The sequence below is a fragment of the Manis javanica genome, chromosome 2 (assembly GCF_040802235.1).
Source record: "Manis javanica isolate MJ-LG chromosome 2, MJ_LKY, whole genome shotgun sequence".
In the NCBI taxonomy this organism is placed as follows: domain Eukaryota; kingdom Metazoa; phylum Chordata; class Mammalia; order Pholidota; family Manidae; genus Manis; species Manis javanica.
In genome coordinates, this window is record NC_133157.1 from 137663794 (window position 1) to 137691582 (window position 27789).

A 27789-nucleotide genomic window follows, 5' to 3' on the forward strand; every position below is an offset into this window, starting at 1 on the left:
AACATAATAAAGGCTTTATATGAAAACCCCAGTATTAACATCACACTCAGTGGCAAAAGACAAAAAGACTGAGAACTTTTCCTTTAAGATTAGGAATAAGTGAAGGATGCCTACTTTTACCTCTTTTACTCAACATACACTGGAAATCCTAGGCAGGGCAATTAGGCAAGAAAAAGAGAAAGAAATCAATTTTCATCCTAATTGAAAATGAAGAAATCAAACTGTCTCTATTCATAGACAACATAATCTTATATGTAGAAAATCCTAAAGATTCCATTAGATAAATAGCTGTTGAAACTAATCGCCAGCAAAGTTATTGAATTCAAATCAATACACAAAAATCAGCTGAATTTTCATACACTAAAATGAACAGTACTAAATGGAAATTAAAAAAATCCATCCATAGTAACAAAAAGAATAAAATAACTAGGAAAAAACTGAAGCAAAGGGGCAATAGATTTGGATGCTAAAGACTACAATATATTGCTGAAAGAAATTAAAGAAGAAATAAATAAATTGAAAGACACTCCATGTTCATGAATTGGAAGATTTAATCTTGTTAAAATGTCAAGGTAACCCAATTCAATCTACAGATTCAGTGCAATCTCTATCAAAATCCCAGTGACATTTTTTATAAAAATAGAAAAATCCATTGGAAAATCACAAAGATCAAACCACAAGGGATCCTGAATAGCCAAAGCAAAGGTATTACACTTTCAAAACTTACTACAAAATCTACTGTAACCAAAATGATGTAGTATTAGCATAAAAACAAATATAAACTGGTGGACTAGAGTAGAAAACCTAGAAATAAACCCTCATATATACGGTCAAATAATTTTTGACACAGATGCCAAGGCATTCCAATGGGGAAAAAACAGTCCTTTCACCAAATGCTGGTGGATCCTTATTTTTTATCATATACAGAAATTAACTCAAAATGGATTTTGAGTTTCAATCTAAAACTCTAACACCTTTAGAAAAAAACATGGAAAAAAGACTCAAGACATTAGATTTGGCAATAATTTCTTGGATATGACACCAACAGCAGAGGCAACAAAAATAAATAATGGTCTTTAAAGGGAAGGTAATCCTATCAAGTGCTACTACATGAATGAAGCTTGAGGCCATTATGCAAAGTGAAGAAAGCCCATCACAAGAAGATAAATCCTGTCTGACTCTACTTTTATGACTAGGATTCTAGTAAAATACTAGACTAGTAGAATACCAAGTAGTCTACTAGAAAGTAGAATGGTGGTTTCCAGGGACTGGGAGGGTAAAGAAATGGGCAATTGTTTAATGGTTACAGAGTTTCACTTTTGCAAGATGAAAAATTTGTGGATATTCATTGTACAACAATGTGAATATGCTTAACACAACTGTACACTTAAAAATCATTAAAACAATAAATTTTGTGTTCATTTTACTACAATTAAAAATTTAGAAGAAAATCAAGAGATCACATAAAAATTCAGATTTGTGTCTTTTCCTGGAAAAAATCAGAGGCTCTGGAAACTCTCGGCCTACATACTTTCCCAGTGTGTCAGTTGCCAGCTTTCCTCATTGGCTCATCTGCCTGTCCGGCTTACGTAGTCAATGGAGTGGCAACCCTGGAAGGGCAAAATACCCATGTTACTTAGTAAGAATGCATCAATCTTGGTTCATTCCTCATGGCAAATGTCCTACATTAATGTAAGATGTTAATAATATGGGAAACTGAATGTGGACTGTATGGGAATATTCTGTAATATCTTTTCAACTTTTTATAAATCTTAAACTGCTCTAACATTAAAAATTTATTTTTAAAATCTGAATAGAACACTACTTACCATGCTCTCATATTTTTTTCCTTTTCCTTTGAAATTTATTTTTCTCTCTTTCCTGTCCAGAATGTCAGCTCATTGGGAATGAGAACTGTTTCTCTTTTATTCAGTGTTTTATGACCCATAAATATATTGTGAATAAAATATTGAAATGCTCTTTTCCCCTAAAACTGGATTGTCCCACTAAGAAATAGTTCTCTCCTATCGACCTTGTTCCTTCTTTTCTTACTCTTTCCAAATAATTCCCACACCCTTTATATCCAACTATCATAATAGCTCTTTCATCAGTTTAAGAAATGAAGCTTTAGACATCAGCCCTTGGCCTACTGGTTTTAAAACATGTCCTTACTTTTCCCACAAAGAACCACAGGATTACAGGTAAAACAACAGAAGCTGGATCTCCACCTATCATTTTGAAAAACTTCCTTTGAAAAATTCTTTGGACTCTAAATTATTTTTAATAAAGTTCTACATTCAATTGCTTTAAGATTTAATCTGATGACATTTTTTAATTGCAGATTTTAGGGCTTCTGTTTATTTCTGTGTCCCAATTATGAACTTCTGAATGAGATATAAAATTTGATAAGACTAAAGTTGTTCTCTGCTCCTGAAATTCCATGCTTATTATTGGCCATATCATTCTTCTAACCACTGAAGCAACTGTCTAATCACTAGCCTGGTAGTTTTTTGTTTTGGTCTTGTATTTTCAACTGAAGGATTTCTGCATAATACTTTCTCTTTCTTCAAATTGTAAATTATCTATTCAATGTGTACTTTCAAATTTTGTCTGTCTTCTCTTTCACTGAGTTTAGTAGCGTGTATGCCTGAAAACTATCTTTGATTTTCTTGGGGATCCATCTTATTTCAAACAGCTTTGTTATTTAAATACTGGAGATTTCGTGGAGTTTGTCCTGTGGCTCTTATGGTAAGAGTGATGGTTATGTACAGTTGGCTACATGTAAGTCAATTTCACTGGGGTTCTAAATATTTAATTAATAAATTAATTAATTATTTCTGTTATAGAAATATGTAGACATGCTATAATAAAAAATTTTAAATGAAATTCTTATTTCAATAATCTATTTTTCTAGCAATGTGAGAAAAAATAACATTTATTAAGTAAAATCAAGGTACCAAACTCTTCTATACGCATTTTGTAGGCTATAAAACACTTTATCTTCATCTTCATAAACCTGTTTAGTAGATATAACTATTGCTATTATTTTATAGATGAGAATTATGTATCATAGAGAAATTAAATCAATTGCCCAGGGTTATCTGATACTGCCTGATGGTATTTTTTAAATGCTCCAAGTCCATAGTGGGTCATGTATAAATGGAAAATGCTTTTTCTCCTGCAAAATTTTAGTGCGTGTCTTCTACCTATTTCCCTACTGGGTGCAAAATTATTGGCTGCTTTTTATTTTATTTTTTTTTGCCGTCCGACTTTCCTCCACCTTCTAAATGTTCCTGATGGTTCATTTAGTCCCTCATCTGCAGAGAAGTTGGTTCCACATGGCATAAAATCTGTCCATCCTGGCTTTGTTACAACTCATAGAAGGCCCCTTCCTCTGTTTACAGAGAGAGCCCTCTTTTAAGAGCAGCACAGCGTGGCTCCTGGGTCCAGCGGGCACCGTGCCTTCAGCTGTCCTGTTAGGGTGGCTGTGGGTCTCTGCTGCTGCTAGGGTACAAATTATCTCATTCCTCTGTTGAGTTTTCCCAAAATCCCTTGATAAATTCCCGTTTTGAATGCCTAATGTAGTTTCTATTGGCCAAACCCTGATAGTTACAAATACTTATCTATTATTTCAAGTTTTCCTGGGGTCTTAATGAATGCTGTTGTATTTTTCATTATAGAAGTTCAGTAAATATTTGTTGGTGAGGTTAATGAATTGGATGAGCAATGTATAAAAATAGATTACTACCTATAGAGACTATAAAATAGTAGGACCTTAATATAGCAGAAGAAGGAAGATGTCCAGCAGAAATCATGTCAAACATCTTGACACATAATACTTACCATTTTTTTAAACTCATAAACTCTTAACATCACAAACCCTTCAATAGAACACTCTTTAGTAAGTCACTGTCTCTCCCCTTTCTCCCTACCCTCCCTCCACATGCATTTAGATTCACTATTATTTGGATCCTTTGGCAAATACTATTTTATCCTTCCTTGAGACATTTTCCAACATGAAAAAACGTAACTTTGGGGCCAGCCACTAAGTCTGTTACACACAGTTGCCTATGGAATGGATACAGCCACTTTCAGTTCACTGACTAGAGATATCTTGAAAATATACCAAAGAAGAATGTGTCTAATCTTCTGCATTGCTTGGAGCTGTATTACTCTTTTACTTAAATTTATTTACTGTTTACCTGGAAAGCCACTCAGGCAAATTAGCAAGCCCCTCACGTACAGTATCATAAAAATCCGAGAAAATAAATGGAAACAAACTGCTAGTTAGCATTAAAAAATTAGATGATATATATACTATTTTGGCATGAAAATGTTGACAATGTAAAGTATCCAGAAAACAGCTATAATCTCTGTGATCCTTTCACACTGACTCAATATTGAAGGTCTCGTTAAAGATGTTTTATAATTACAAAATTATATTGTGATAATCAGATACAAAATATTTGGTATGGGCTAATAATTTGTAAGGTTTATTTTTACTTTCACAACATGAATCAGCCTATGTTTAACAATATACAATATTTCATTGAAAGAATTACAGGTGTCAAAATAAGAGAAAGCACAGTCGCTTTTTTTTTTTGAGAGGGCATCTCTCATATTTATTGATCAAATGGTTGTTAACAACAATAAAATTCTGTATAGGGGGGTCAATGCTCAGTGCACAATCATTAATCCATCTCAAACCTAGTTCTCGTCAGTCTCCAATCTTCTGAAGCATAACGAACAAGTTCCTACATAGTGAACGAATTCTTACATAGTGAATAAGTTCTTACATGGTGAACAGTACAAGGGCATTCATCACAGAAACTTTCAGTTCTGATCACGCATTATGAACTATAAATAATCAGGTCAAATATGAATATTCGTTTGATTTTTATACTTGATTTATATGTGGATCCCACATTTCTCCCTTTATTATTATTATTATTTTTATTTTTAATAAACTGCTGAAGTGGTAGGTAGATGCAAGATAAAGGTAGAAAACATAGTTTAGTGTTGTAAGAGAGCAATTGTAGATGATCAGGTGTGTGCCTGTAGACTATGTGCTAATCCGAGCTAGACAAGGGCAATAAAACATCCATGGATGCAGAAGGTTTCTCTCAACATGGGGCGGGGGGGGGTGAGGTTCTAAGCTTCACCACTGTTGTTCCCCAATTTCTCACCTGATGGCCCCCCTGCGACTGTGCCTGTCTTAAGTTGTTCCTCCCTTGAGGAATCTTACCCGTCTCTGGCTAAACAGTCATCTTCCCGGGCCATACAGGGAAATGTAAAGTTGGTAAGTGAGAGAGAAGCCATATTGTTTGAAAAGGTTAGCTTTTTACTTCTTTGCAGATTTATGCCCGGTGGCTTCTATGCCCAGCACTTGTCTCGAGGTATCTTTACCACCTGGAGGAATTATGATACTCGGTAAATTCGATATGAGGCACGAATTCTATTTAAGGGTTGTAATTAGGAAGGAAGAAGAAAAGCTATAGAGGTAGCATATGGAAGAAAACATGGGAGAATTGATTATTTCTTTGACATATCTTCTTGTAGAGTACCTTAAGCATGTATAGGTTTTAAACTACTAACTAACTTGCGCACACATATTAACATAATAGGAATACGGTGACATAAACAAAGCAAATCTGTAATTACCAGCCATCTCCAGTGAAGCCAAGAAAACCATTTAGGCACCCTAGGCATTTGTGAAAATTAGTCTGTCCAACTGTACTTGAACAGTCTGAGAGAAATCAGCCAAATTAAAGCAACCCATTTCTGGAATCTGTTCACATCCCATATGTTCTTTTAACCGTAGATAGTCTATAGTCATAGGATTCTGGAGCACTACAACTTGCACTCCTCCCAACTCCTGATTGAGTTCCAAAAGTACAGATCCGGTCAAATTCATTGTCTCAGTGTATGCACATGCCAGCCTAGACATATCCCTCCTCACTCCAATGGCAAGTCCAGGAAACGGTGGGGTGGACGCAGCCACAACCGCAGCATCACCCGGATCCCTGTGGAGGCTTTTTGATGATCATCCCACGGCATGAGTCCTCCAGAGAATGCTGATGCCGGAAGCTCCTCCTCATATCGTATCTTAGTTCATTTTCTGGGTAGCCACGCTAGGCCTTGATCTTCTGCATAGAAACAAACAGACCCTTTGCCCACACTTTGACATGCCCTCTATACCACTGTGTAGAACTCATTGGAGGTCAACACACAGGAACTGATTTTTTTTTTTAATCTTTAATCTACACTTACATGAAGAATACTATGTTTACTATGCTCTCCCCTATATCAGGTCCCCCCTAAAAACCACATTATGGTCACTGTCCATTAGCATAGCAAAATGTAGAATCACTACTTATCCTCTCTGTGTTGTAGAGCCCTCCCTCCCCTTTCTCCCTCCCCCCACATGCATGCTACTCTTAATACCCCCCTTTTTCTTTCCCCCCTTATCCCCCCCTGGCCACCCATCCTCCCCAGTTCCTTTCCCTTTGGTACCTGTTAGTCCATTTTTGGGTTCTGTAATTCCACTGCTGTTTTGTTCCTTCAGTTTTTACTTTGTTCTTATACTCCTCAGATGAACGAAATCATTTGGTATTTCTCTTTCTCTGCTTGGCTTATTTCACTGAGCATAATACTCTCCAGCTCCATCCATGTTGCTGCAAATGGTAGGATTTTTCCGCTTCTTATGGCTGAGTAGTATTCCATTGTGTATATGTACCACATCTTCTTTATCCATTCATCTACCGATGGACATTTAGGTTGCTTCCAATTCTTGGCTATTGTAAATAGTGCTGCGATAAACATAGGGGTGCATCTGTCTTTCTTAAACTTGATTGCTGCATTCTTAAGGTAAATTCTTAGGAGGGGAATTCCTGGGTCAAATGGTAGGTCTGTTTTGAGCATTTTGATGAACCTCCATACTGCTTTCCACAATGGTTGAACTAATTTACATTCCCACCAGCAGTGTAGGAGGGTTCCCCTTTCTCCACAGCCTCGCCAACATTTGTTATTGTTTGTCTTTTGGATGGCAGCCATCCTTGCTGGTGTGAGGTAATACCTCATTGTAGTTTAATTTGCATTTCTCTGATAATTAGTGATGTGGAGCATCTTTTCATGTGTCTGTTGGCCATCTGTATTTCTTTTTTAAAGAACTGTCTGTTCAGTTCCTCTGCCCATTTTTTAATTGGGTTATTTGTTTTTTGTTTGTTGAGGCATGTGAGCGCTTTATATATTCTGGATGTCAAGCCTTTATCGGATCTGTCATTTTCAAATATATTCTTCCATACTGTAGGGTTCCTTTTTGTTCTATTGATGGTGTCTTTCGCTGTACAGAAGCTTTTCAGATTAATGTAGTCCCACTTGCTCATTTTTGCTGTTGTTTTCCTTGCCCGGGGAGATATGTTCAAGAAGAGGTCACTCATGTTTATGTCTAAGAGGATTTTGCCTATGTTTTTTTCCAAGCGTTTAATGGTTTCATGACTTACATTCAGGTCTTTGATCCATTTTGAGTTTACCTTTGTATATGGGATTAGACAAAGGTCCAGTTTCATTCTCCTACATGTAGCTGTCCAGTTTTGCCAGCACCATCCGTTGAAGAGACTGTCATTTTGCCATTGTATGTCCATGGCTCCTTTATCAAATATTAATTGACCATATATGTTTGGGATAATGTCTGGAGTCTCTAATCTGTTCCACTGGTCTGTGGCTCTGTTCTAGTGCCAGTACCAAATTGTCTTGATTACTATGGCTTTGTAGTAGAGCTTGAAGTTGGGGAGTGAGATCCCCCCTACTTTATTCTTCTTTCTCAGGATTGCTTTGACTATTCAGGGTCCTTGGTGTTTCCATATGAATTTTTGAACTATTTGTTCCAGTTCGTTGAAGAATGTTGCTGGTAATTTGATAGGGATTGCATCAAATCTGTATATTGCTTTGGGCAGGATGGCCTTTTTGACGATATTAATTCTTCCTAGCCACGAGCATGAGATGAGTTTCCATTTGTTAGTGTCCCCTTTAATTTCTCTTAAGAGTGACTTGTAGTTTTCAGAGTATAAGTCTTTCACTTCTTTGGTTAGGTTTATTCCTAGGTATTTTATTCTTTTTGATGCAATGGTGAATGGAATTGTTTTCCTGATTTCTCTTTCTATTGATTCGTTGTTAGTGTATAGGAAAGCTACAGATTTCTGTGTGTTAATTTTGTATCCTACAACTTTGCTGTATTCCGATATCAGTTCTAGTAGTTTTGGAGTGGAGTCTTTAGGGTTTTTATGTACAGTATCATATTATCTGCAAATAGTGACAGTTTAACTTCTTCTTGACCAATCTGGATTCCTTGTATTTCTTTGTTTTGTCTAATTGTCATGGCTAGGACCTCCAGTACTGTGTTAAATAGCAGTGGGAAGAGTGGGCATCCCTGTCTGGTTCCCGGTCTCAGAGGAAATGCTTTCAGCTTCTTGCTATTCAGTATAATGCTGGCTGTGGGTTTATCATATATGGCCTTTATTATGTTGAGGTGGTTGCCCTCTATTCCCATTTTGCTGAGAGTTTTTATCATGAATGGATGTTGAATTTTGTCAAATGCTTTTTCAGCATCTATGGAGATGATCATGTGGTTTTTGTCTTTCTTTTTGTTGATGTGGTGGATGATGTTGATGCATTTTCGAATGTTGTACCATCCTTGCATCCCTGGGATGAATCCCACTTGGTCATGGTGTATGATCCTTTTGATATACTGTTGAATTCTGTTTGCTAATATTTTATTGAGTATTTTTGCATCTACATTCATCAGGGATATTGGTCTGTAATTTTCTATTTTGGTGGAGTCTTTGCCTGGTTTTGGTATTAGGGTGATGTTGGCTTCCTAGAATGAGTTTGGGAGTATTCCCTCTTCTTCTATTTTTTGGAACACTTTAAGGAGGATGGGTATTATGTCTTCTCTGTGTGTCTGATAAAATTCCGAGGTAAATCCATCCAGCTCCGGGTTTTGTTCTTGGGTAGTTTTTTGATTACAGTTTCAATTTCTATGCTCGTAATTGGTTTGGTTAACTTTTGTTTTTCTTCTTGGTCTGTCTTGGGAGGTTGTATTTTTCTAGGAAGTTGTCCATTTCTTCTAGTTTTTCCAGCTTGTTGGCATATAGGTTTTCATAGTAGTCTTTAATAATTCTTCGTATTTCTGTGGGGTCTGTCATGATTTTTCCATTCTCATTTCTGATTATGTTGATTTGTGTTGATTCTCTTTTTCTCTTTATAAGTTTGGCTTATCTATTTTGTTTATTTTCTCAAAGAGCCAGCTCTTGGTTTTGTTGATTTTTGCTGTTGTTTTATTCTTCTGAATTTTGTTTATTTCTTCTCTGATCTTTATTATGTCCCTCCTTCTGCTGACTTTAGGCCTCATTTGTTCTTCTTTTCCCAGTTTCGATAATTGTGACTTTAGACTTTACATTTGGGATTGTTCTTCCTTCTTTAAATATGCCTGGATTGCTATATACTTTCCTCTTAAGACTGCTTTCACTGCATCCCACAGAAGTTGGGGCTTAGTATTGTTGTTGTCATTTGTTTCTATATATTCCTTGATCTCTATTTTGATTTGTTCATTGATCCATTGATTATTTAGTAGCATGTTGTTAAGCCTCCATGTGTTTGTGAGCCTTTTTGTTTTCTTTGTAGAATTTATTTCTACTTTCATACCTTTGTGGTCTGAAAAATTGGTTGGTAGAATTTCAATATTTTGGAATTTACTGAGGCTCTTTTTGTGAGCTAGTATGTGGTCTATTCTGGAGAATGTTCCATGTGCACTTGAGACGAATGTATATCCTGTTGCTTTTGGATGTAGAGTTCTATAGATGTCTGTTAGGTCCATGTGTTCTAGTGTGTTGTTCAGTGCCTGTGTGTCCTTATTTATTTTCTGCCTGGTGGATCTATCCTTTGGGGTGAGTGGTGTGTTTAACTCTCCTAAGATGAATGCATTGCATTCTATTTCCCTCTTTAGTTCTGTTAGTATTTGTTTCACAAATACTGGTGCTCCTGTGTTGGGTGCCTATATATTTAGAATGGTTATATCCTCTTGTGGGACTGAGCCCTTTATCATTATGTAGTGTCCTTCTTTATCTCTTGTTATTTTCTTTGTTTTGAAGTCTATTTTGTCTGATGTTAGTACTGCAACTCCTGCTTTCTTCTCACTGTTGTTTGCCTGAAATATGTTTTTACATCCTTTGACTTTTAGTCTGTGCTTGTCTTTGGGTTTGAGGTGAGTGTCTTGTAAGCAGCATATAGATGGGTCTTGCTTTTTTAACCATTCTATTACTCTGTGTCTTTTGATTGGTGCATTATATCCATTTACATTTAGGGTGACTATTGAGAGATATGTACTTATTGCCATTGCAGGCTTTAGATTCATGGTTACCAAAGGTTGAAGGTTAGCTTCTTTAGTATCTTACTGCCTAACTTAGCTTGCTTATTGAGCTGTTATATACACTGTCTGGAGATTATTTTCTTCTCTCCCTTCTTATTCCTCCTCCTCCATTATTCATATGATGTATGTTTTGTTCTGTGCTCTTTTTAGGAGTGCCTTCATTTAGTGCAGTCCCTGTAAGATGCCCTGTAGAAGTGGTTTGTGGGAAGCAAATTCCCTCAGCTTTTGCTTGTCTGGGAATTGTTTAATCCTGCCATCATATTTAAATGATAGTCGTGCTGGATACAGTATCCTTGGTTCAAGGCCCTTCTGTTTCATTGCATTAAATATATCATGCCATTCTCTTCTGGACTGTAAGTTTTCTTTCGAGAAGTCTGATGATAGCCTGATGGGTTTTCCTTTATATGTGACCTTTTTCTCTCTAGCTGCCTTTAAAACTCTTTCCTTGTCCTTGATCTTTGCCATTTTAATTATTATGTGTCTTGGTGTTGTCCTCCTTGGATCCTTTCTGTTGAGGGTTCTGTGTATTTCCATGGTCTGTTTGATTATTTCCTTCCCCAGTTTGGGGAAGTTTTCAGCAATTATTTCTTCAAAGATTCTTTCTATCCCTTTTCCTCTTTCTTCTTCTTCTGTTACTCCTATATACGAATATTGTTCCTTTTGGATTGGTCACATAGTTCTCTTTGTGTTGTTTCGTTCCTGGAGTTCTTTTTATCTCTCTCTATGTCAGCTTCTATATGTTCCTATTGTCTGGTTTCTGTTCCTTCAATGGCCTCTTGCATCTTATCCATTCTGCTTATAAATCCTTCCAGGGATTGTTTCACTTCTGTGATCTCCTTCCTGACATCTGTGATCTCCCATTGCTCTTGCATTTTTCTCTGCATCTCTGTCAGTATGTTCATGATTTTTATTTTGAATTTTTTTTTCAGGAGGACTGCTTAGGTCTGTCTCCTTCTTAGGTGTTTTCTCTGTGATCTTTGTCTGCCTGTAGTTTTGCCTTTTCATGGTGATAGAGATAGTTTGCAGAGCTGGTACGAGTGACAGCTGGAAGAGCTTTCCTTCTTGTTGGTTTGTGGCCTTCCTGTCCTGGGAGAATAGTGACCTCTAGTGGCTTATGCTTGGCAGCTGTGCAGAGACAGGGCTTCTGCTACCTGCCTGGTTTCTATGGAGTTTATCTCCACTGTTGCTGTGGGCGTGTCCTGGCTTGGGCGGCCCTCCAAAATGGTGGAGCCCTGTTGGAGGGGGAGCGGCCGTAAGGTTATTTATCTCCGTAATGGGCCTCTGTGCTCCCTGTTTCCCAGGGGGTTAGAGTGCCCAGAGATCCCCAGATTCCCTGCCTCTGGGCTAAGTGTCCTGTCCTGCCCCTTTAAGACTTCCAAAAAGCACTCTCCAAACCAAAACAACTACAGCAACAATGAAAGAGGAAAAAAAAAAAAAAAAGGAAAAAACACGCGATTTTCTTTGTCCTCAGGCGCCAGTCTCAGGCACCCTCTCACCGGTCTTGCTTTCCTGTTTCCCTAGTATTGGGGTCTCTGTCCCTTTAAGGCTTCCAAAAAGCACTTGCCAAAAAAAAAGGGGAAAACACCCGATATTCTTTGTCCTCAGGCGCTGGTCTCAGGCACCCGCGCACTGGTCTTGCTGCCCTGTTTCCCCAGTATTGGGGTCCCTGTCCCTTTAAGGCTTCCAAAAAGCACTCGCCAAAAAAAAAGGGAAAAACACGCGATTTTCTTTGTCCTCAGGCGCCGGTCCCAGGCACCCGCTCTCCAGTCTTGCTGCCCTGTTTCCCTAGTATTGGGGTCCCTGTCCCTTTAAGGCTTCCAAAAAGCACTCACCAAAAAAGAAAAAAAAAAAAACGCTCCAGTTTCTTTCCACCCGCTGGGAGCCGGGGGAGCGGCGCTCAGGTCCCGCTGGGCCGGGGCTTGTATCTTACCCCCTTCACGAGGCGCGCTGGGTTCTCACAGGTGTTGATGTGGTCTGGATGTTGTCCTGTGTCCTCTGGTCTCTATTTTAGGAAGAGTTGTCTTTATTATATTTTCATAATTCTATCTGGTTTGGGGAGGATTGTTCCACTGCTCTACTCACGCCACCATCCTGGCTCCGCCCCCCCACAGTCTCTTTTAAAGTATGTAGTTCAAATACATTGTGAGAGACACAGAACCAAAATCACTGTTCTTTTTAACAAACAAGCATTGAATATACAATATACACTTCTAGGGAAAAAAATCATCCTAGAAACTGTTCTCCTAGAAACTCCTAGAAAAAAATCTCCTAGAAACTCTATTTATAAAGTCGACAGCACCTGCAAAACAGCACAATAATTGTTTGAAGACATAAATACAAGATATTATAGATACAGCAGACAGTATAAGGTATTATCAGATGCTGGTGATGGACAATATGTAGCATTTGCTTTATTTTGAAATTTTTGAACTCTCCCTATAATTATCATGCTCCAGATATTCAAGGAATATGAAGTATTATGCCTTTTGGGTAACAAATAACTACGGCCACATTAAATGAAATTCAAAACCTTTTCTCTTTTCCTGTTAAAATCTATTGAGATTATATATAAAGGACAAGAGGCTTGTGCTTCTTTGCTTTCCACCTTATTACTCTGGACTTATGAAATAAATCATAATATCTGTCTGACATTTTTCATTGTCAACAACTGGAACAAGGTTATATAATGCCTAGTTTTATCAAAGAGCTTTCGATGATTGGTTTGGATAATGTCTAAGAATTCGTTTTGAGTTTCTTTCACAAAGCAGTATCAAAGAGAAGGCATACTTTATTGCTCTAAATGGTTTCCTTTCCAAAGCAGTATTTCCGGCTATTAATAATTTTGTGATTTCTGCACTGGCATGCAGTGAGATGGTCCATTCCTGTGGCGAACAGAAACAGCGCTGGTCTTGGATTTTCAGTGTCTCACGCTAGGTGTTACAGACATTTATTGAGTCTCCAGTTCATGGTGCTAAGATAAGAACAGAGTCAAAAGCATTGCTGTAGCTATTTCCCAGGCCAGTGATCTGACAAATTGTTGCCCGAGTCAATCTGTTAACATGTCTTCCCCAGGCTTCCTCTTTCCCTCACTCAGGTGTAGTTGTGGAGCAGCTGTGTCTGCGGGTATCGCAGCCCCAGGTTGCCATGGAGACAGAGTAGTAATAGACATAGACGTAAAAGCAGCTTTTTTTCTTCCACTTATTACTAACAAACAAGAACTCTCACCCTACTCAGGACTTCAAATATGTCTAAGGCAGGTGGAGCGAGAAAAGGGAATTTCAAAGATGATGGTTCTGCCGTTTAATACTCCCGCTGTGAAAGGGGCCCAGCAGCCCTGCTCTCACCTGTGAACCACAGACTTTTCAAAGGGCGCGTTTGTGGGAATCGCAGTCAGTAGTTTTCTCCAACATTGTTTCATTTGAAAGTGAGTAGTTCACATACCCTCAGTGAAGATTCCGTCTTCTAAAATCTCTAACTGAACAAAAACCATTTCAGCTTTAGGACTCAAGGGAATAGCCTGGAGATTTCTGAACGTGGCATTAATTTACTTAGTTCATTTAAAGACATAGAGTTTAAATTCTGTTAATAAATTATTGCTACTAAGTCTGAGAAGATGCAGAAGCGTCTAGATGACTGGCGACAAAATGCAGTTTTAAGGCATGAAGGGGCTCATACACTGGCAACTATGTTTAATGGACTGTCAGATACATTTACCCCTTTCCTGAGAGTCCCTTTGGATGGAGATAATGACCGCTGCTGTTTGGAGAGGAATGGGATGGGAATGAAGTCTGAGCCTGAAGTGGAGTGCATGAACACAGAGAAGCTTCCCAAGGAGTGTTTTTATCTTTGGGTTATTTTTGCTTCTGTTTTGGCTTTTGTCGTTCAGGTACTAGGTGGCAGGAGTGCCTTAGAGACTCTGTTGGAAAAGAACTAGGGCTCAAAGTAGAAAGTAGACTAGAAAAAAAGTTTGAGATGACAAAATAGAAAGGCAGTTAAGTTTATAATTTTGCTAAGGGTCATTGTTATATATTTTCAGTAATTTCCATATAAGAGGGGACTTACATGGCTTCCAAACAGAGTACATGTGTCTCATAGGGCATATGCTTCTTGCATGATTTGATAAGCATCTTAATGCTTTTGCAGTTGTCATTATATCCAACAAATTTTTCTGAAGATTGAAATTCGAGGTAATTATTAAGTAATGATATGGATATGTATTTTTCTTTAGGCATTTAGCAACATATAGGAAAAATTATTTTGTTCCTACTCTATTACAGTTGAGGCATACATATCAATTTTTGAAGAATTTGAAATTACCAGCTTTCCAAAGAAACCCCCATTTTCCCATGACAGTACAGCTGTTTTTCTCCCCATGCAGACTTTGGTTACCAAGGAAATGTGGGCACAGCCTACTCTGGGGGCCCCAACGATGCCACTAATGGTATCAGAGTATTTAACTGTACTCAGTATGTATCTCAGGGAGGTGGCATTTAAAATTCAGGATAACATATTTAAATGATTCAAGCAACAGACTGAAATGACAGTATAGAGGAGGAAATGGTACAAGTAGTTCTAAAATATTAACTTCTTAGTTCTATGTTGTGTAAATGTGGTGATAATATGCATAAACAAATATTTAGCAAATGTATGCTGCAGCTACAAATCTAATGTGGGTGTGATAATGTTTAACTTTTTTTGAATCTTGACAATTCAGTTTATATGAGATATCTTATACAGAATTCTATACAAATAAGGTAAAGTGTTGTGATTTCTCCCTCTTCCTTCAAGAATTCTACTTAAATCTGGTATACTGTTTATAGAATAGACATCCTTGTAGCTATGATTTTAATATTATCAACATAGAATAAATATGTGCATTAGTTATTTCACTCAAATATGACCATACAAAATATTATCATCTGTATGGGACTTTATTTTAAATACTCTGGATTTTCTTCCACAAATATGGACATGTTCTGTACCTCACTATTCTGCCTCAAATATATCATAACCATGTATAAGAAATACACTACAGTGATGCAACCTGTAAAAGATGTTTCCCCCAAGACTTAAACTGAATATACTTTATTATGTGCAATGGCTGCATTTTATAAAAATACTTTCCATTATTGAAGGAGGATGAGGGCCATTCAAAGATAAAGGTCTGATTGAAATGTCTTAGGGACTCACTAAACAGTTGATGTATTTGGTATAAAAACTGAACCTCTGCTCATGTAACACAGTCACAGAAGGCCTCTGAGTTATGACCAATGAGGGAACTGTAGCAGCTGGTGGCAAGACTGCTGAGACCTTCAGTGCTGAGGGAAACACCGCCCAGGTTTTCGTTTGTTCTTACAGTGCTAAGCAATGGAAAGAGTGCAAACTTACCAGTCTTATTAGTAAAGCAACTAGAAAAATTATGTGATGCGTAGTATACTGACTAGATTTGGGTCTGAATACTTCCCATATGCTATTTACTTTTTAAAAACTTCCTTATAGCATTTTCCCCCCTGTAATTCATTGAAACACTTGTTTTCTCGCTAGTTTGCTGACCTCAAGAACTAAAGGGCTTTATCATCCTCATACCAGCACTGCACCTTCTGTATAACACAATACTGTCTTGTGAATATGGTAGACACTTGATGTGTGTTGATCGACTTAAACTTTGTAGTCATTGATCCTTAGAAGAAAATATACACAGTAGGAAACTTACACAAATGCAGTCTCACCAGTTCGGAGGGAAGCTGCTTGCTCTATTTTATCTTGTTATCTGGGCCCCGTGGACTCTGTCTTCCATCCCCTCAGAACTAGTATAGTAAGGTAGTGTCACTGGAGATACAGATAAAAGGATGCGTAGACACTGAGAGGTAGTGATTATTATCTCACAATCTCTATGAGAGTGAAATACGCTTTTTAAATAATTATTTAAGGTTTGCCTTAACCATTTTTTGGAAAATGGCCTAGTGTGAAAAGTGGAGTCCTCATTAATACATGTAGTTTTGCTTGTCAGTCTGTCATATATTAGCTGTTATATCTGAGCAAGTCACTTAGCTTTTTGATGTCTCAAATTCTCATTTGTAAAACAAAAGGTAATAACATTTGCCTTGTTTACTTTATAAAATTTATTTCATAAACCCAAGGCTGCACACTTGGTGACACATTATTCATTTATATAAATGTGAATCATTAAACATCCCACTGAATGTAAGACTTTGAGTAGAATCAAATCAAACAGGAATCAAAATAATTTAACAGTCAGATAATGTGGCCCAATATTCAATAGAGAAAATGCTGTCATATTGAATTATTGTTGGAATATTTTAACAATGTTGCATTATGTGTCACTGTCATCTCTGAAAGTGTAGTGTTTAAAGAACCACTGATGTGTGTGTCAGATAATTAAGAATAAAGTGACTCAAGACAGAATGTGTGGGCCTCCCCTACTATCCTGCAACCAGCTTTTAGAATGTCGATCTACTTTTGTTTCTGTAGTTTAACATATAGCCTGTATCTCATGAGATGCAAGATTCAGGCTCATTTTTCTTCATGCTTTTGTCCCCTACATTGAAATGATGAACTGGAAAACTGTTCTTCCTTTTTTGTTGGCCTTAGCAAATCTGTGAACCATGGAGTTGTTCTTCCGAGATCATCCAGGAGCATAATGTCAAGGTTAAATCAGCAGTTGCTTATAGAAATTGTTGCCAAAACAAACAACAAACAAAAATAAAAATAAAATAAAATAACAGTTGTCTTCATATCTACTTGGAGAAAGGGGCTAATTCAACTGAACTTAAAGAACAGGATTTGGAAATTTACATTTATGTACATTGCTGTTTATGTACATAGCTGTACAAATATAGTATCTCTTCTAAGTTCCAGGCTTGCAGTTCAGTTTAATCTGCTCTTTCTACCCCTAGATTTTTCATGGTATCCTCTATAAAGTTCGTTACAACATTATTTCCATAGTATTAATTATATTTAACTTCATTAATCCATTAGGATTTATTGTCAGCATAGTGTGTAAAATAGTGTCCTATTCCATTTTTTTCTAAAGGGATGAAAAGGTGTATTTACACCATTTATGATTAGCAGTCCTTTAAACACTAGACTTAAAAAAAATACTGCTATCATGTGTTAAAGTTCAAGTTAATTAAGACCTACTTTAGAGTTTCTATCCATTTCTATGGATTAATTTGTCTTTTTGTATATCAATAACATACTGATTTGATTGTATGACTTAATACCATCTTTAGACCTTGATAACCTAATTTCTCCCAACCTTTACAGCTGCTCTTTTTTAGGCTTTTCTTGGACATTCTGGGGCTATCTTAAAACATTCTGTTGACTTAATTTGTTCTTATAGAAAATTTCATTAAGTGCATGGCATATTGCTGCAAGCATTTAGATTTTGTTTACTGTCCTTCAATAAGAATTCACAATTTATTTCAAAGCAATCTATTTCTATTTGTTAAATCTCTAAGGACTTGATAGGATTTCTTTTCCTCCAGTTTAATTTTTCTTCTGGTGTTTACTGCAAAGGAAAAGGGTGTTTTACACTATTGTGTAAATACTTTATACTATAGCTACCTTAACACATTATCTTTTAATTTCTAATTAGCATGTTAGTGGGGTATTTTTTAAATACATAATAATATGTTTAGTAAAAAGAAAAACTATTATTTTCTTATTATTTATTAAAGTAATTTTGTTTTCTTAATTTACTGTATTTGCTGCAGGTCATAAAACATTTTTGAAAAATTATATAGTGGACATCTTTATCCAGTACCTGATTTTATTGACATGGTTTTATTGCTTTAGGACAATTTGCATCTCTTTGAAAAATTGACTTTATTAAGCTTATTTATTCAAATTTATTTATTTATTCAAAACTATTTAATGATTTTTTTTATTGACCAAGTGCCATGCTAGGCTCTTTGAATACATCTGTGAACAAGATATAGCTTGCTGTCCTAATAGTATATTAGATATGATATGTCAGCACAGTATGGTAGGTAAGAAAGTGCTAATAGGTATGAAAAATGACAGGTAGAGCAGGTAAACAAGGTAAAAAGTATGGGAGAGCTATAATTTTAAGTTGATGAAGGTTGATCAATTTTAGGTTGATGAAGGACTCATTGGGATGAATTTTGAGCAGGGTAGAAAGAGGTAAGGATGTTTAGCCATGTAAATATTTAGGGAAAGACCATGCTAGGCCCAGGGAACAGCCAGGCACATTCAGGAAATACCACTAGGTGTTCTTCTATTCCTATTTTTATTAAAGTTTTTATTAGGAATTGTGGCTCAATTAGACCAAATGTCCTTTCAGAATCTCTAATAGGATTAAAAACTCAAATTCTCTCTCTCTGTCTCCTATCACACTATCATCATCTATCTGCTATGTATTAATAGATAGATAATGTATATATTTAACTTCTTGATGAAATTAATTACATTGATATTAACTTCTTGTTATTTATCCAGGTTTGCTATTTTGAAATAAAACCTAGTTGGTCATAGTACAATTTTATTTGTCGCTTGTTGGATTCCAAATATTACTAGAGTATTTAAAATTATAATATCCATGTTCACATTAATAATGGTCTCTTGTCTCTGTTCCTCATACTGTTTATGCCAGTCTTTCTTATTAATTCTAACTCTAGTTTGACTTAATCAATGAATAAAAGACACTTTAATAATTTAATGCTAGAATGATTTCTTCTTTAAGAATTAGAGGAAACAGTGTTGAACCCATCTGTTACTGACATCTTTTTTAAAGTAAAGCTTTTATCAACTTTAAAATTTATTTTAACTTGTTAATAGGATTTAAACTAGTTAATTGGCCATACAACAATAAGAAAACAAAGTAAAATATTGCTTGAATCATTGAGGAAGTCACCTTAGAATTAAAACAAATGCTGGAAGGCAGCTCTATAGCCATGGGAGCTAGCTAACAATGGATTTTACTTGTTGAGTTAAAGTTCAGCTCACTTAGAATATAACTTTTCACCCACTTTTATTGCATAGAACCTTGTTCTAATGGGGTCTTTTAAAGTGTTGGAATTGCTTTTAGTCATTTTAGTCAATATTTTAGCTTTAAATATTCCAATAAAATTTGATCGACTGTTTCAACACTCTTGCTTTGCTCAAGTAACTGGTTCTTTTTCATATTAAAATTAATATATATATATACTTATATTATTATTATATCTTGATTATTAGTACTGAAATGTATTAGTCAACCTTCATGCTTAGTTGTGTTACCAAAACCCAGAAATTACTGCATACTTGAACAGTTTTAGGCTGAAATTTTAGCAATTCAGAAATATTAAAATATTATTGATTCTTTTCAACACATAACCAGATATACATTTTTGCTGTGACTTTTCATTTCAAAACAACATAACACTTAGACTATTATTGCCCATAGGCCTTTTATTCTACTTTTTTATATATGGAGTGTTTTACACAAACAAAAATGCAGGAAAGATGATGAAATGAAAAAATGAATGAAATATATTCTTTGGAATGTCACCTTTCTTGAGCTGTTATGTGCATGATAGTCCTAAACCCATCCAATATTCCATCTATTCCTAGCTTTTTCAGCATTGTTCTATATGCCTTGGTGGTAGCAATTCAAAGTGAGAGATGATATTTCTAAATCATCCCAAATTGCTTTCTTCTTTTGCATTGCTTCCTCCACATTCTACACTATATTTGATTTTTCACAATTGATTTACCCCTTTTTCTAGTGGTGATGCAATATGATTTTCCTAGATATGGTTCTATACCTTATTTTCCAGTTGGGTAATTTCTACTTTTACACTTAATTTAATATCCAGCCCAAAAGCACCAGGTCTTGTGAATATTGTAGACCCCTTCCTTGATCAAACAATTCTCTAAGAAGGCCTTACCTTCTGCCCTGAGAACTGGCAGCCACTCTGACCCTCTGTGTAACCTTTACATGTGAACATACACACCTGTACCTGAACCCCAGGAAGGGCAGCATGTTGCCTCCTCTGCTCCTGCAGATTCCTCTGAACACCAGGGTGTGAAACACACAATGGCCAGAGGACCCTCTAAACCCACTGAGGAAAGCCTTTAAATTCCAGTTTCATCTCAAACTCTTACCCTATAATACATGTAATGAGTCAAGTCCTTTTTTCCCACAATTATGTAATGAAAGGGTTTGTTTATTCAGTGTGTGCATGGAGCCACTCCATTAACATGAAGAGTAAAGCATATTACTGTATCTAAAGTTAGTCTAGTTGTTGTATCTGTAAAGCCACCTGTTTAAAAACATTCCTCAAGGTCGTGCTTAATCTCTTTTTGTCCAGGAGTGAGCACTTTAAGAAAGTGATTTACTGCACTTAACAACGTCAAGAGGGAAGAGTCCAAGGTGATATTAAATTCTGGGTGACGGTTTTCCCTTGTGGTTGTCCATGAGCAGCAGTACCTACCTTCTTTCTTGAGCTCTCAATCCTATTTGGTCATTCTGACTTCATGCTAAGCTGCTGAGGAACTGTGACCCTCACAAGCTGAGTCACTGTTCTTATTGCCCTGAAGATGAGTGTGTGTACATGTGTTTCCAGACGTGTGCTTAAAAATACGTGCTGGCAAACACAAGTCCCTCTTTTCATCAATTACAAACAATCCCCAAGGTTGGATTGGGGGTCCGGGAAGACTAGCAGAGCCCAGAGGATTTTAGGGTAGTGAAAATACTGTGTATGATACAATAATGGTTGATACGTGTCACTATACATTCATCCAAACCTAGGAATGTTCACCACTAAGAGTGAGCCCTATGTAAACTGTGGACTCTGGGTGACAATGACGTGTCCATGTCACCTCATCAGTTACAATAAACAGCCCACTCTGGTGAGGATGATGATGATAGGGAGCCTGTGCCTGTCAGGGCAGGGGGTCTGTGGGAACTCCCTGCACTTTCCCCTTAATTTGCCATGAGTCTAAAACTATTCTACAAAAATAAAGCCTTTATAAGTAAAAATATAAAGCAATCCCCTGATATGAGCATTTTGACCTTATACACCAAAGCAGTGGCAGAGAGCTGAATTCCTCTTTAAAATCTCATGTAAGACAGAGTGGCCTCCAAGGGGAAGGAGAAAAGGGTCAAGAAAACAAAACGATTCAATGATTCTCTTTTAACAGATAAATGGAACTTCAGAACAGTCAGTTCATGTTAGGTTTTTCATGGTTTAATAAACTTGTAAGTATTTATTTAACTCCATTTCTCTTTTCTGTTCTTACAGATTGTCATCGTTTACCAGTCTCTGCCCCTTTGCTCACATACTCACCCAAGGCAACATGATAGAATAATTCTGCTCATACATTGTCAGATTAAAATATAGACATTTGATTCACATCATAAAATGTGAACAAAAATGAAAAAGAACTGGATTTATTGGTGCAGATTTCTGATTTTGTAGGAAGATGACATTCATCACTATTTATACTGTAGACCCAACATTTCCCAACCTGACAATATCAGGCTGGTGAAATATGCACTGAAAAGATGATATGCCTGCATTAATTAAATAAAAATTTCAAACTGTAAAGTTAATAAGTTACAGGAATGGAAGTGCAGCAGAGAGACACAACCAATAATATTGTAATATCTTGGTATGGTAATTGGGATAACTACACTTACTGTGGTGAGCATTTAGTAATGCATATAAGTATCAAATCACTGTTGTACATCTGAAATCAATACTGTATATCAACTATATTCCAATGAAAATATTATCTTAAAAATGTGTATGCATCAAAGACTTGAAATTCTGATTACCTAGATAACCTTAATTGACCTTTTATTAAAAATAAAACAAAACTATCTATCTTTCTGTTACACTTGAACAAATTTCAAGACTGAGGTACAAATCTAAAGCTTTAAAAGAAAAACAGTTGCCCATTGCCTATTTTTGAGGCAACCATATTTAACATATTTAATTTGTAGATGTCTAATTTATTATGTTTACACTTAAGACTGTCATACTGTTATTCGTTAGCACTAGATATCACCTATTGTACACTTACTATAGAACATGAGTATTTATTGCATTCTGCCACCCCATATATTTCCCTGGCATGTAAACTTCCAATACAGTTTTAAAATAATGATTATAACAATATTAAATGTCAAGGGAAAACAGAATACAAGTTGATGAGTTCATACTAAGCCAAAACCAAATGAAAAAAAAAAAATGGAACTTGCTTAAATGGTATTCTCTTGTATCTATAGAAAAGTAGGAGAGAACAAATTTATTCATGCTATTAAGTCTAGCAATCTATGACACAGTATATCCTCCCATTTATTTAAAAATTTATGTTGTATTTGTTATTGATATTAAAGCCAATTGATATTTGCATATTATTTAGTATCTATGCTATTCCACACTAAACTTCCTTAATACCTTACTTGGTAATGTCTCATGTAACAATGTCTATAGGTTGTCAAGGATTTTCTCTATTCAAAATAGGGTTACCTCTAAATGACAGTTTTATTTCTTCTTCTAGTTCTTAACACATTTCATCAACTCTTTTCTTGCCTTGTTGAAGAAAGACTTCAAAAAAGACTAAGGAGAAGTGGACATAATGGACATTGTTGCCTCATTTCTGATCTCAAAGAGAGGTGTCTCAACAATTCACCATTAACTAAGATGGTTCTTACATTATTTTTTGTATATGTCCTTTATAATATCAAAGATACTACTTTGTACACTCAGTTTTCTCTAAGTTTTTATCAAATGGAGCTTATCAAATGCTTCTTTGCATCTATTGAAATGATTATATGCTTCATTCATTTTAAAAGATTTTCCCTACTTTTAATGTGATGAAATACATTGCTTTTTGTGTGTGTCTGTTTTTTTCTGTTGCTAAGACTGGGTTAATTGTATTGTTCTGTCTTCAAGTGCACTAATTTTATCCCCTGCCATCTTCACTGTGTTACTGAACCAATCCAGAAAGTTCTTAAATTTGTTATTGTAATTTTTGGTTCTACAATTTCACTTAGTTCTTCCTTAAAATTTGTATTTCTTTACTGATATTTTGTAATTTTTCATTTGGTCTGGTAATTTGTAGTTTCTTGTTGGTGGCTGTACAGTCCTTCTCAGATAATTCCAGTATGTGATTCATCTAGTTGGTGTTAGTTGATGGCTTTTCCTCATTCAAATTATGACTTTCCTGGTGCTTAGTGTAAATGCTATTTGACTGCATCCCAGTCACTTTGCTCTTTATATTCAGAGACTGGCCCTTATTTAAGATTTTCTTTTTCTGTTAATCAGGAATTCAATCTGTTTAGAATACAGGTCCTAGTCTGTTGATTCTGTGGACAGCATAATTTTTTGTGCCTGTTTGGTGTTACTTTGGTCTCGACTGGCTTACCTTGTGTCTTTGGGGCTCCCCCTGGTCCCTGCTGCTGCTCTTTGAGAAGGCGGGAGGTTTTTACTAGGTTGGGTCCCCTGGTGCCACTCACGGGAAAGAAATGCTTTGCCCCACAGTGAGTAGATAGTTCTGTTGGGTAGTATCACTGTTCATTGTCTCCTTCATTTTTTTTTTTAGGGTTTATAGTTGTACTTTTTGGGTGGTAGCAGGGAGAGATGCATCTATGCCATCTTATTGGGACCAGAAGTTTTTCTAAATCGGTTTGATAGCAAATTCTTTAATGACCTGAGGTTGAGCCTTTTTTTAGATGTTTAATAGCAGCTTATGTTCCCATGTCTATTAACTACCTCTTTGTTATATATTTATAATGCTCCTCTTAGTTTATGTGAGATCAAAAATTATAAATGTACTTATATCTTTTCTAGGTATGTTTGATATAAATAATTACTCAACTTCTTATACTTCTTTTAGTATTTCTTTCTTTTCTCTTGAATCATTTTTGAAGAAATTGGCATTATTTTAACCAGATCTATAAATTCTGTAATTTGGAAGGTGTTGAGAGTTATTGACAGTCTCCATGATTATTACAAGTTTTCAGGGAAAGGAAAAAAAGATACATAATAATATAATAGGAAAGTAATACCTATTTGTTTTACAAAAGAGTTTGAGTGAATTGGGCACTTTAATTTGAATTAGCTCTCTGTTGAACATCTGCAGGATAATTTATTCTTATTTCTCAAATTGGTGTGTAATAAATGATCAATAAATAGTTATTAATACCACGTCCCTCATAATGTCCATCAACTCAAGAGGGATCAAAAATATGAATGGAAGATGATGACATAGTGTATGAACAGGGGACTATAGAATAACGGGCAGAATAAGAAGGTGATGACTGTATCTTGACAATGTTAGATAATTTGTTCCCTCTTTCATAAAATTTTTCTGACCAGCAGGGAAAAAAGAGAAGTGGGAAAGGAACCAATCACTTAAAGGTTTTGTGATCATATAAAATTTTGTGAACATACTGATAATGGTATCATTTTCATTCTCTGTTACTTTAGGTTCAGGTTCTTCGGAATGCTGGAGAAGAAGTGACCCTAACAGTGTCATTTTTAAAAAGGGCACCTGCTTTCCTCAAACTCCCACTAAACGAAGATTGTACATGTAAGCATTTTTGAAGAATAGGTAAAATGCCCACATCAGCGTGTTTATTTTCTAAACCATTACTTCCTGACAGCAATTGGTAATTTGTTTTTAAAGTTGGGATTTCTGCCTGAATTACATTTTTATCTCATAAAGCATTCTTTTAACCCTTATGCAAAAGGAACAGATGTTATTTTTGTTTTAGAATGTATTCACCGCATTTACAGTTATTTTCCAACCTGCAATTGGAGACACATTTTAAAAATAAGTATCATATCAAACATAGATATTTTGTATCAAATTTCATTCATAATATTTGATTAATGTATTTACTCTCACTAGAAAATGATATGCTCTTATTTGTCCACTAGACTTTTTAAATAGGCATTTACATGTAAGTTGTCCAGATGGGAACAGGGAGACTGAAAGAAGCTCCAGTCTATGTAGAAATAAAATGAGTTTCCTAAGAGCTACTTAAGAATTTCTGTATCAGTTTTTGGATTATGAAACAAAATGTATATTATCTACCATTTTTGCTAAAAAAATCAAAGAAGAATATATTTTTTTTATATTTTACCTCAATATAATTATACTGAGGTATAATTTGCATGCAAGCAAGTGTAAATATCTTTAAAGGCACAATTGGAAGGATTCTGAAAAATGCACACATTTGCATGTTTCCTCTGTGCATCATCCCAATAAATAACAACCCAGAAACAATCATCAGTTTAATTTCTTGTCATTAGATATTTTTTCTTCTTCTACAACATGTTAGAGTGGAATCATATTGTATTTAGTCTCATATGTCTGGTTTCTTTCATTATGAGCAATCACATATATTTCAGTAGTTTCCTCATTTATATTGCTGTGTAATATTCAATTGTATGAATGTACTAAAGTTTATTAACACATTATCCTATTGATTAACAACAGCAGTTTCTGGTATTTTGCTACTATAAATAAAGCTACCAGGAACATTCTTGTACAAAGCTTTTGGAAGTCTTATAATTTTATGTCACTACCGTTAGTACTTAAGAGTGGAATTGCTGAGTCACAGGAGAGCTGTATAATGAACCTGTTAACAAACTGCCAACCCTACTTCTCAAGTGGACATATTTTAAAGATCTTTCACTGTCTACTCCAACAGTGTAGACTTCTGGTTGCTCTGTGGTTATTCTAGTATGTGATGGTAAAAGTTCTTTTTTACCCATTCGGCTGTATGTGTAGTGGTATTTCATGGTAGTTTAAATTTGCATCTCTCTGAAGACTAATAATGATAAGCTCCTTATCATGTTTCATTTGGGTATATTATTGGCAATTTGCATATCTTATTTTGTAATGTGTCTGCTCAAGTTTTGCCCATTTCCATTGGTATGTCTTTATATTTTCACATTGCAGGAGTTTTCAAAAATATTATGGATATAAGCCTTTTGTCAGCTATGTATAACAAATATCTTTCAGTCTGTGGCTACCTATGTTTGACCTAAAGGTGTTGTATGCTTGCAGTTTTTAATTTTGATAGTGCCTAATTTATCATTTTATGGTTGTTTTTGGCACTTATGATTATTGCTTTATCTTCTCTAAGAAATATTAGCCTACATCAAGGTTGGAAAGAGAATCCCCTACATTTTTCCTAGAAATTTTGTGACATTGGCTTTATGTTTAAGTTTATAATCTCTTATATTAGTTACTTTTGTGTGTGTGTGTGTGTGTGTGTGTGTGTGTGTGTGTGTGTATCTAAGGTAGGAATTAAGAATCAAGAAACAGCTTTTTTATTTTCATTAATCTGTATGCCTATTCTTCCACTAAAACCAAAGTGTTGATTATTGTAGAATTATAATGTCTTTAAACAGTCACCTAGGATAGGTTCTCCAACTTTGCAATTTTACAAGATTTGCTATTCTAGATCATTTGCATTACTGCATACATTTAGAAAATACCATCAATTTCTATAAAAACCTATTGTGCTTATGAACGGGACTAAGTTGAGTTTATAGACAATTTGGGGAATTAACAAATTAACAACTTTTAGTCTTTCAATCCATGAACATGATAAATTTCCATTTATGTTTTAATTTTTCTCAGCAACATTTTGCTTTCAGTGCCTTGCATATCTTTATTAAATTTAAGTATTTTATGTTTCTATTCTACTCTACTATAAATGATGTTTTTAAAATTTCATTCTCCAATTATCTGTTGCTAACACATAGAAATAAAATTTACTTTTATGTATTGACACATTCTACATCATAGTTTAATTTTTTCCAGTAGGATTTTTTTGTACACTCTTTTAAGTTTTTCTACATGTACAATTATTTCAAATGCAAATAACAAGTTTTGCTTCTTCCTTTCCAACGTATATTTCCGTAATTCCTTTTTCTAGCCTAAAGCAATGGCAAGGATCACCAATAAAATGTTGAGTATTGAGAGCAGACTTCCTTCTGTTGCTCAAGGTGTTAGGGGAGAAATTTCCACTCTTTTACCATTAAGTATATTAGCTGTAGGTGTTCACAGAAACACTTTGTTAGATCTAGGAGGTGTCTTCAAATCTTGGTTATGTAATTTTTTTTTCATTTTAACATAAATTTCAGGGAGTTGTCTCAAATTATTTTATAGCCATTGAAATATATATTTTCTTATTCTGTTGATATGGCAAATTTCTTTTTTTAATTTTTGTATTTTGTTATCATTAATGTACAATTACTTGAACAACATTATGGTTAGTAGACTCCCCCCATTATCAAGTCCCCACCACATACCCCATTACAGTCACTGTCCATCAGTGTAGTAAGATGCTATAGAATCACTACTTGTCTTCT

General features: G+C 35.5%; 1 protein-coding gene across 1 annotated transcript in view; it reads left to right on the plus strand.

Annotated features, from left to right (window-relative positions):
* Positions 1–27789, plus strand: part of SNTG1 (syntrophin gamma 1) — an 832887-nt gene that overhangs the window by 579019 nt on the left and 226079 nt on the right. Inside the window, exon 9 of the mRNA XM_073229494.1 lies at positions 24889–24991. Coding sequence (XP_073085595.1) covers positions 24889–24991 — 103 coding nt within the window. The remainder of the gene's footprint in view (positions 1–24888; positions 24992–27789) is intronic.